This window comes from Cucurbita moschata, unplaced genomic scaffold, assembly GCF_002738365.1.
Source record: "Cucurbita moschata cultivar Rifu unplaced genomic scaffold, Cmos_1.0 Cmo_Scf00021, whole genome shotgun sequence".
Classification (NCBI taxonomy): domain Eukaryota; kingdom Viridiplantae; phylum Streptophyta; class Magnoliopsida; order Cucurbitales; family Cucurbitaceae; genus Cucurbita; species Cucurbita moschata.
Window position 1 is genome coordinate 3382529 of NW_019268537.1, and position 10444 is coordinate 3392972.

Sequence of the window (10444 nt, forward strand, 5' to 3'; positions counted from 1 at the left end):
GAGGAAATAATTTACAAATTTTAATTAAATAAGAATGGAAATAATATTATTTTTAAACATCGAAATTGAAAAATATAATGATCCCAAAAACAAAAACGTAGCGAGTACGCATGAGCCTGCATGGGCACGCTGCTCAAATGGCCAAACGCGCGTGTTCCCATTTTGGAAAATTGGGCCTCCCGTAAACGACGCCGTTTAGAACCATTCCGTGAGATGTAGTTAAAGCATCAAATTTTGCACCAGTTTTTACGGCTTCTAAATTTATTAATATTCCATTTCAAATTTATTAAAAAATAGAGAGATTTGAAATGGGTGACATAGAGAACATATAGGGAATCGAGAAAGAAAAAGCAACTTTAGAACAGTAGAAAGAGTGAAAGATTTGTGAGATAATGTTAGGAATCACGACCCTACATTACATAAGCTTTTGTAACTTTGCTTTGGGTTTGATCGAAAGGCCTGGTACCAATGAAAATATTGTTCATTCTTTGTAAACTCATGATCTTTACTGAATTAATCGACGTGGGACTCACTTCACTTCAAATAATCTTAGACTTGAAAATGGTGTTAAAAATGATTTGGACATAAAAAAACGGGGAGGTTTGAGTGTTTGTAATGGAGACCGGAAACAAAACTCCCTTTATGTGTCTGTCTTTTTGATAATTTAATAAGGAAAATGGAAAGAATTGGGCATGATTTCATCACTACCAAGAGCATATAAAAATAGGACAGTCACATGGGCAGAACTTTAAGAAACCCCCCTCCCCCGCCCTGCCCCGCCCGCACCGCCCGCCCCGCCCCGCCTCGCCGCCCATCTTGTTGCCTGCCTTTAGTTTATTAATCAGCCGCGTGCCTTGGAAGCTCAAGCGCTGGTACCACTAGCAGTAGCAGTCGCAGTAGCAGAGAGCTTTGAAAATGGCGTTTTTAGAATGGTCAATTTCGTGTTGCGTTGTTTGTCAAGATGCCCATTACCTTCCCTGCTCTCAAAGCTAAGAACCTAATGGGTGTTTTTATTTGAGAACAAGACCAGGCCAATGCAAACACCACCAACAACCACAGACACAGACAAAGACAAAGAGATAAAGACAGAGACAGAGACAGAGACAAAGAGTTCTCTCAGACATGGATTCTTCTAATGCCTTCCACTGTCTTCTCCCTCTTCTTGTTTTTTCCCTTCTTGTCGTTTCTTTCTCTTCCCCTGTCTACTCGCTTCACAGAGACGACAAAAGAATCCATCCCAATAATCAAACGACGACGTTTCGTCCCCAGGATCAGCTCAAGAAACTCAAGCTGATTCGAGCTCATCTCAAGAAAATCAACAAGCCCGCCGTCAAGACCATTCAGGTATTCATTACTTCTTTGTTTTATTACTTCCTCTGTTTTTGTACTCTGTTTTTTGAAGTGGGTTTTTTGTGCAGAGTCCGGATGGTGACCTTATAGATTGCGTTATATCTCATCAACAGCCAGCGTTTGATCATCCGTTACTCAAAGGACAGAAGCCATTGGTAACCCAAAGAATCCAAGGCTTAATTTAATTGGTTTGATTTGGTTCTTTCTTGTTTTTTAATGTTTGGGTTTTTAGGATGTCCTGGAGAGACCGTACGACCAGAGTTCTTCCGGTGAGGCAGAGTCTGAATCGTTCCAATTATGGAGCATGTCCGGCGAATCATGCCCAGAAGGAACAGTTCCGATCAGAAGAACGACAGAAAAAGATATGCTAAGAGCGAGCTCCATTCGAAGATTTGGAAGAAAACCAAGAAGACGCATTAGACGAGACTCTTCCACCATAGGCCACGAGGTAAACTCTCGTCCCTTTTAAGCCAAGAATTCAACAAATTAGGCGAAACCCAGATGGCAATTTTGGTTAATCTTGTTGGTGGTGATGTTGGTTTGGTGACAGCATGCAGTGGGATTTGTAAGCGGACAAGAGTACTACGGAGCAAAAGCGAGCATCAACGTATGGGCGCCACGGGTGACGAACCAGTACGAGTTCAGTTTGTCACAGATGTGGGTGATTTCTGGTTCTTTTGGAGATGATCTAAACACGATTGAAGCTGGGTGGCAGGTAAGTTGTTAAATGATTCATAATAATTAAGAAGAATTGAATAAAGGGTTTGTGTTGGGAATTGAATTATATTGGTTGGGCGGAGAATTGTTGCAATGGGGACAACTGCCAATTCATTCATTATTTATTCGTATCATTATCAAACTCATTATTATGTTCATCAATGAAAAAATTCTCAATTGTGAAAGCCACCACTCCCTGACACTCCTAACTTAATACCCACATACATTAAATTACTTGCTGCCTACCCTTTTCTTTTATTCTTCTTTTCTATTTACACCTTCAAATAATTCAACCGCTCTTCTTTCTATCCCGTCTTTCTAATTCTATGGTTTTGCTTTTGATTTTCGAAAAGGCCTCATGTCAATCCAGATGTATTTCTTACCTATAAGTCAATGAACATTTCCTTAATTAGTCAATGTGTGAGTTCCTCCCAACAATCCTCCCCTTGAATCCTTGAATAAAGTATACTACAGAGCTTTACCTCAGGCCTATGGATCCTCTTCTTAATTGAGGCTCAACTCCACTCTCTAAGACTTCAAGCCTATGGACCCTTCAAACAGTTTCTCCTGGCTCAACTTCACTCTCTAAGACTTCAAGCCTATGGACCCTTCAAACAGTTTCTCCTGGCTCAACTTCACTCTCTAAGACTTCAAGCCTATGGACCCTTCAAACAGTTTCTCCTTAATTGAGCCTTAACTTCACTTCACTCTCTAAGACTAGGCCTATGGATCCTCTTCTTAATTGAGGCTCAACTCCACTCTCTAAGACTTCAAGCCTATGGACCCTTCAAACAGTTTCTCCTTAATTGAGGTTTAACTTCACTTCACTCTCTAAGACTTTGAACAAAGTATACATGTGGTTGGACAGGTTGGAGGGTCCCAAATATTATCCAGTTTTAAAAATTTTAAATTTGTGTGTAAAAGGAATATATTCTCATTTAAATTAAAATTATTTGACTTTGAAGATTTATTTATTTTATTGAATTGAAAGTGTCTGAAATTTGCTTGATTATTAGTTGGGGTTTAAAGTAAGCAATGAAAAACGTTGACTTGGGTTAGTGGGTAGAAACTGATGGTTATTATTAATTAATAGTCCATTTTTTTAACGCTGTAATCCATTTCAGTTTAAAATAGTAATATTATTGTTTTTTTTTTAGGAAATAATCGAAATAATTATAATGAATTCAACTATTTTAAAGATTTGTAATTCTGGAATTTATCTGCTTTATTATTTAACCCATTAACAAGTTTGTGTTCATTAACAGGTTAGCCCAGAGTTGTATGGAGATAATTATCCAAGATTTTTCACTTATTGGACAGTAAGTATAGATTATTAACGGAATTTGATCATTTTTTTAAGTTTATTTGAGAAAATGGAATGATAATAACTTGAATTAACAGTCGGATGCATATCAAGCAACTGGATGCTACAATTTACTTTGCTCCGGCTTTGTTCAAACCAACAGCAGAATTGCCATTGGAGCTGCAATTTCTCCAACATCTTCCTACAATGGCGGCCAATTCGACATCAGTTTACTGGTTTGGAAGGATCCAAAGCATGGGAATTGGTGGTTGGAATTTGGGTCGGGTGTATTGGTCGGGTACTGGCCAGCGTTTTTATTCACTCACCTTCGAAGCCACGCAACGATGATACAATTTGGCGGTGAGGTGGTGAATTCAAAGACTTCGGGGTTTCACACGGCGACGCAAATGGGGAGTGGCCATTTCGCGGGTGAAGGGTTTGGAAAAGCTTCGTATTTTCGTAACTTGCAAGTGGTGGATTGGGACAATAGCTTGATTCCATTGTCAAATTTGAAGGTTTTGGCGGATCATCCAAATTGCTATAACATTCAAGGTGGGATTAATAGAGTTTGGGGAAATTACTTTTACTATGGTGGGCCGGGAAGAAATGTGAGGTGCCCTTAATGGCCTCTCTCTCTGCCTTGTAACTTTCTTTGTGGGGTTTTTTTTCAGTGAAAAGTGTGAGATATTCATGTATTTGTTTTTTATTTTAGTTCATTTTTTTGGTCCCTTCCAATTCGAATCACTAAAATGTGAGAATAGAGAGGGATGATTATTGTAAATTTTGACAAAAGGAATACTGAATTATACTAAGATTGTGGAATTTTTTTAACTAAAAGATATATATATATATATATATATATTTGTTCTTCCTTCCTTCTCGCTTTGAGTCTATTAGTATTAGGAATATTAGTATTAGGAAAAGTTTTGTTTCCCTTTCCAACTGACGTGGGATTTCACAATCTACTCTCTTGGAGGCCTAGTGTCTAGCTTTAATACCATTTGTAACAATCCAAGCCCACCGCTAGCAAATATTGTCCGCTTTAGCTCGTTACGTATTGTCGTCAGCCTCATGGTTAGAGGTTTCCACACCCTTATAAGATGCCTCGTTCCCTCTACCTTGGGGGTCAGCGTCCTCGTTCCACTTTCCAACTAATGTAGGATCCTATATTAGTTGAAGAGGGGATCAAGACCGCAGACTCCTAAGGAGGGTAAATTGTGAGGTTCCACGTTAGTTGGAGAGCGAAGCTAAGTATTTTATATGGGTGTGGAAACCTCTCCTTAACAGATGCATTTTAAAATTGTAAAGCTAACGGTGATACATAATAGGCTAAAACGGACACTATCACTAGGGGTGGACTTGGACTTGGACTACATCTTGTAACACTATGGTTTGAAGCTTGATTCCATAATCGTAGAAGTCAATGTGGAGCTATGAAATGGAACGAACAGGATTGAGATTCCCATTTGGCATAAAATTTTGGCATGGTAAGGAAGAAGCTAATTAGTTGCCATATCTTGAAGATTTAACTGGCTCATCATACGCAGGGATCAAGGGATTTGCTCTGCTTTTTTCTAGTCCGTTCATAGGCCAAACATGAGCAACAAGATCGGTTGAGGTGGGCGTTTAGATGTTACTATCAAGATCAAACTTGCGTAGAGAGAATCATACTAGAAGGAGAAACCATAACAATCCGTGCTCATACAACTGCACACCAGAAAGCATGATAAAGTCCCAATATGTATGGCTTGAATTTGAAAGCTTCATCACTTACCGTCTTGTTCATAACAATCCATTTTTGCTGATACAACTGCACACCTTGGCTACTGAATCAATATGTATGGCTTGTTCACTTACCGTCCTGTTCATGCCCCTTTTTGGCCATAGTTTTTGAAAGCAAAACCACAGTTTCGTTTACAGAATAATCGTTTTACACAAGCAATATAAGCAACAAAGAGCAATATTATCCGGCTCTTATTGTTCCTATGGTTGAAATCATCGAACAATAAGAATTCGAACACGTGAAACAGTACCTAAAATCGAATTCCTGTCCAATCTAATCTTGCAAAGATAAGAAATCTAGAACGAATGACCATAACAACATTGATTCAAATACTTCGAATTAATAATCAATTCTACAGAGTTTCGGTTAGGCGAACCTTGAGAGCAGGATTGTACAGCTTCCTATTGCGAAGCTTTTTGAGTGTTGCCGAATGTTCTTCTTTGAGCAACCATTTTTCGAGGAGCTTCTTGTACTGTGCTTCCTCCAGCAACCTCTTCGCCACATTATTCGAGCGGTAAACTGCGTAACGCCATTTTCCGGCACTTCTCACGGCGAGAGCAGAAATGGCTTCACTGCAGACCCAAAGTCTAATCAAAACCCTAACCTCCGATCGGCGAGGGGGAGGGAAGACAAAGGGTCCCACGAGCAAACGATTATGGGCTCCTGGTTTGGGCCCAAACATACAACAATGAGAGGACTAAAATTGGACCGACATCTAAAGCCCATTGGGCTATTTCTTTTTATAACAAATAGTAGAATTTAATTTTATTATTATACAGATAATAACTATTTTTATACTAATAATTAATAATGATAATAAATTATATGAATAAATAAATAAATAAAATTTCATTACCAATAAAAATCAATTTCATTTCGAAATTTTATTATTAAAATAGAAAAAAAATGATTATAAAAAAGGAAAGACTTCCGTGCTTGAAATAAGTGAATCAAACACTTAAATTCTGTAAAAGGGAAAAAAATGTCATAAATATGGGTCGGGTCATCCAAATCACACCAGCAGATTCTTTTTCCTTTTCCCAATTTAGGGGACTTTTCAAATTATACGAATAGAATAAAATAAAATAAAATAAAATTAATAATAAATGGGTAAGGCAAGGAATTTTTTTATGGAGCAAAAGTACATATTCATTGGAAAATTCGAAACTTGGGAGGAATTAATTTGGAATTATTTTTTAGAAAGAAAAATACTTTTAACTAAAATTACTTTTCTACCCCTCAACTTTTAGTAAAGGGTGTTTTATTATAAATTATTGGTTAAAATATTAATCGAGTCCTTTTCATCTCTAAAGTTTTTAAATTACAAATTTAGTTCACTAATTTAAATAAAAATTATAATTTCGAAACTAAAATTAAAAAAAATAAAATTCAAATTTATATATAACATTAATTAATAATTTAGAAATCTATGGATTAAATGAAAATTAGACTAAAAATTCATAGCTAATAATATTATTTTTAAAAATTTATGGACCAAACAAAAATCAAATAAAACCCGAAATCAAACTCAAAAACCAAAATTCAAAAAATATAGTTTCCGAATGGATGCTATAGACCAAGTAGAACAACAAAAGATCACAATAAATTGTACAATTTGGTAATCATCTAGAGAAGCTCAAAGTAGCACCATAAACACGAAAGTTACAAAAAAAAAAAAAATTTGTTCGTTTTCAAATTTTAAACATACATTTCATCGTTATATTCAATATAATTTTTATGATATAAAAAAGTAACAAACAAACAATAAACAAAAAAAAGCAAAAATGAAGTAAGCTAGTTTGGCAGCCAAATTAGTGGCCGTAGGATTAGTTGAGCTGCTTTTGGAGAGTCACATCTACCATTGGAGTTGGATGGCGCTTACCTTCTACCACTGCTCCCAAACCTAAAGTCAAACTAAGCTTAATATCCTCAACTTACGGCCGTTTGAATACATATAGCCTGTAACTTATAGATATTGTCAGTTCCGATTTGTTATTTATTATGTATAGTGGTAAATCTCATGAATTTTAAAATGTGTTTATTAGAAAGAGATTTTCATACACATAGCCTATAGCCTGTAACTTATAGATATTGTCAGCTTCGATTTGTTATGTATAGTCGTAAATCTCATAAATTTTAAAATTACTCTGACGGAGTAATCAACTATGGTGGATTGACCCAAATGGGCACAACCAAACTTGTGGGAGTGGAAATCTAAGAGACGTGGCGGCAATCCCATTGAATCATATCGTGTCGCTTAGCTTTTATTTAATTACCCATTTTGAATAAACACAAAAATCCACCAACTGAAATCTGTATCCATCATGCAAGCCATGCAATGCAACACACAGCTCACGTGTCGTAGCACGTGCTCAAACCCATCCATCGCCTGACTTCCTCCTCTTCCTCTATATTACTACTTCGCCTAATTCTAAACAACCACCGTCTGTGGCGGCGATAATCGACTCATAAAAATGATCGCTGCTTCATGGGTTGCTCTAATTTTCCTCTTATGTGAACTGTTTTTGAGTTCTGTGGTTCATTCCATTTATGGTTTGTATATTTTTACCTCCGCCGTAGCCGGCGATGTTTCAGAAGCGCTCAATTTCAGCTTGAGAAACTTCAAATTGGTCAATTTTGAGCCAAAAACAGTGCCACCGTCGAGCAATTTTGAGCAGCATCTTCCACCAATCGTCTTGGTCCATGGAATCTTTGGGTTTGGAAAAGGGGTCTGTAATTTATGGCAAAGGATCACTTTCGATTTCTGCCTCCATTTCTTGAGCTGATTCATTTCCTTTTCAGAGATTGGGAAGCTTATCGTATTTTGCCGGAGCTGAGAACAAAGACGAACGGGTTCTAGTCCCTGATTTGGGATCCTTAACCAGCATTTACGACAGGTCGTTCAAAGATTTTGCTGTGTTCTTCAATTTTTGGGTATTGATTTAGTTTAATTTGGTTTCAGGGCTCGTGAATTGTTCTTCTATTTGAAAGGTGGGCTTGTCGATTACGGTGAAGAACACAGCAGAGATTGTGGGCACTCGCGATTCGGCCGGCTGTATGAACAAGGTCGATTGGGAATAAAATTTTAATAAACAAAAGTGGGAAATTTATGAATTTATTTTAAAAATGGGATAATTTTCCCCTGTTTTTTTTTTTTATTGAGAAATGCAGGGCAGTACCCTGAATGGGACGAGGATCATCCTGTTCACTTCGTGGGGCATTCGGCCGGAGCTCAGGTTGCTCGTCTGCTCCAACAGATGCTCGCCGACAAGGTGGCTGAAAACACGACATTTAACGTTGTCCTGTCGTTGATGATGATGATGATGATGTTTTATGGGTTTGATAAAATTCCAACACATTTGCTTACACACTGTTGTTGGTTGTTCTTCTGTCTCTTTCAATTTGGCTGCAGGCATTCGAGGGCCACCGCAACACTTCGGAGAATTGGGTTTTGAGCATTACGGCCTTGTCTGGGGCGTTCAATGGAACTACGAGAACTTATTTGGATGGAATGCAGTGAGTTTCTCTCTGGATAATGACGCTTGTTCTGCCTCATTTTGTCAATGTTTTGGTCACGAAAAGTAGCAATCCTTTCTAATTGGGACCTCCAATTGTGTAGGGGTGACATAGAACAAAAATTTGGATCACGCTCGTTCTACGTCACTACCACAACGTTTAAGGTCCCAACTTCCATATGAAATTTTAAATGAATTTTGTAACAGTCCAAGCCTACTGTTAGTAAATATCGTCCACGTTATCTTATTATGTATCCTCATCAGCTTCACAATTATAGAACACGTCTACTAGGGAGAAGTTTCCACAGGAATATTTTGTTCCCGCCTCCAATCAACGTGAGATCTCACAATCCACCTGTTGGGTCCAACGTCTTCACTAGCACACTACCCAGTGTCTAGCTTTGATACCGTTTGTAACATTTCAAGCCTACCCCTTCGAGAGTCTAATGTCCTTGTTTTGATACCATTTGTAACAGAGCCAGACACGGGATCGTGTGCTAGCAAGAACGCTGGGCCTCGAGATGGGTTATAAGGTCCCACGTCGGCTAAAGTTTTCACTAGCACATTGCCCCGTGTGTAGCTTTGATATCATTTGTAACATCTCAAGCCCACCCCTTTGAGATCCCAGTGTCCTTGCTCTGATACCATTTGTAACGGAGTCGTGTGCTAGCAAGAACATTAGCCCTCGAGATGGGTTGTAAGATCTCACGTTGGTTAAAGAGGAGAACAAAGCATTTCTTAGGAGTGAAAACCTCTCTCTAATAAACGCGTTTTAAAATCATGAAGGGCGATCGGTAACGAGCTAAAGGAGATAATATCGGTAAATGGGAATAAGCTATTTTATCCATGGATTTTGAGGGTAATTTAAGTGAAAAAAAATGTGCTTTTGGCGCTTAAAAAACTCTGTCCAAACAAAGACTTGGGCTATTAGGGCTATTAACTTGAAGTAGTTTGAGTTGGATAATGTGTGTCTTGATGAGCTTTTGGAATCAACTTCGTTTGTTTTCAGACCAGAAGATGGGGAAACCATGAAACCTATAAGTCTGCTACAGCTGTGTCGAGTTGGGGTAATAGCTTACGACTGGTTGGACATAGGGTGGTTGAAAAAGTATTACAACTTCGGATTCGATCACTTCAACATGTCGTGGAAGAAGAAGGGTGTTTTGGGTCTGATGAAATGTGCGTTGGGAAAAGAAGGTCCGTTTGCTTATGGAGATTGGATTCTGCCTGATCTTACAATCCAAGGATCGATGCGATTGAACAGCCGCCTGCAGACCTTCAATACCACATACTATTTCAGCTACGCTACGAAGGCGCCTGCAAGAAGGATCTTTGGAATCCACCCCCTGCTTTCTATCAGAGCTTTGCAAATGAGCCGGTGGCGCTTTCCGTCTGACCTCTCGCCGCCGTATAAAGGCTATCGGTGAGTGTTGCCAATGTCTTTTTTGTAAAGGCTATCGGTCATCAGAAGAATGATTAGCCAAATATGGGCTAATGGTACAAGTGCTTGGTGGTGGGTGTGCAGGGATGAGGATTGGCACGACAATGATGGAGCTTTAAACACAATATCCATGACTCACCCACGTTTTCCAATTGAAAATCCAAGCCATTTTGTTCATAATCGATCTCAATCTCAGTCTTGGGAACCTGGCATCTGGTTAGTCTACTACTCTTTATAAGCATTCTTTTAGAACTTAAAATTGATATGGCTTATCGTTTCCAATAGCTTTTTTTTTTTTTTTTTTTTTTTTTTTTTTTTTTTTTTTTTTTTTTTTT

General features: G+C 38.2%; 2 protein-coding genes across 3 annotated transcripts in view; both read left to right on the top strand.

Moving 5' to 3' along the window:
• The first annotated feature begins 801 nt into the window (after nucleotides 1-801).
• LOC111458179 lies at nucleotides 802-4197 on the top strand. Its single transcript, XM_023100682.1, has 6 exons — nucleotides 802-1344; nucleotides 1419-1505; nucleotides 1583-1798; nucleotides 1901-2065; nucleotides 3333-3386; nucleotides 3469-4197. The coding sequence occupies exons 1-6, from the start codon at nucleotides 1123-1125 to the stop codon at nucleotides 3991-3993; spliced, it is 1269 nt and encodes a 422-aa protein (XP_022956450.1). The 5' UTR covers nucleotides 802-1122; the 3' UTR covers nucleotides 3994-4197.
• A 3278-nt stretch (nucleotides 4198-7475) lies between these two features.
• The window catches only part of LOC111458749 (lipase-like), a 3556-nt gene continuing 587 nt past the window's right edge, over nucleotides 7476-10444 (top strand). The window contains exons 1-7 of one of the 2 annotated variants that reach the window (XM_023101545.1): nucleotides 7476-7882; nucleotides 7956-8050; nucleotides 8116-8219; nucleotides 8325-8425; nucleotides 8566-8669; nucleotides 9678-10115; nucleotides 10194-10273. In XM_023101545.1, coding sequence (XP_022957313.1) covers nucleotides 7628-7882; nucleotides 7956-8050; nucleotides 8116-8219; nucleotides 8325-8425; nucleotides 8566-8669; nucleotides 9678-10095 — 1077 coding nt within the window. In that variant the 5' untranslated portion in view covers nucleotides 7476-7627 and the 3' untranslated portion in view covers nucleotides 10096-10115; nucleotides 10194-10273. Of the gene's footprint in view, nucleotides 7883-7955; nucleotides 8051-8115; nucleotides 8220-8324; nucleotides 8426-8565; nucleotides 8670-9677; nucleotides 10116-10193; nucleotides 10326-10444 lie in introns of those variants that run through there. The other variant, XM_023101544.1, reaches the window with a different exon arrangement.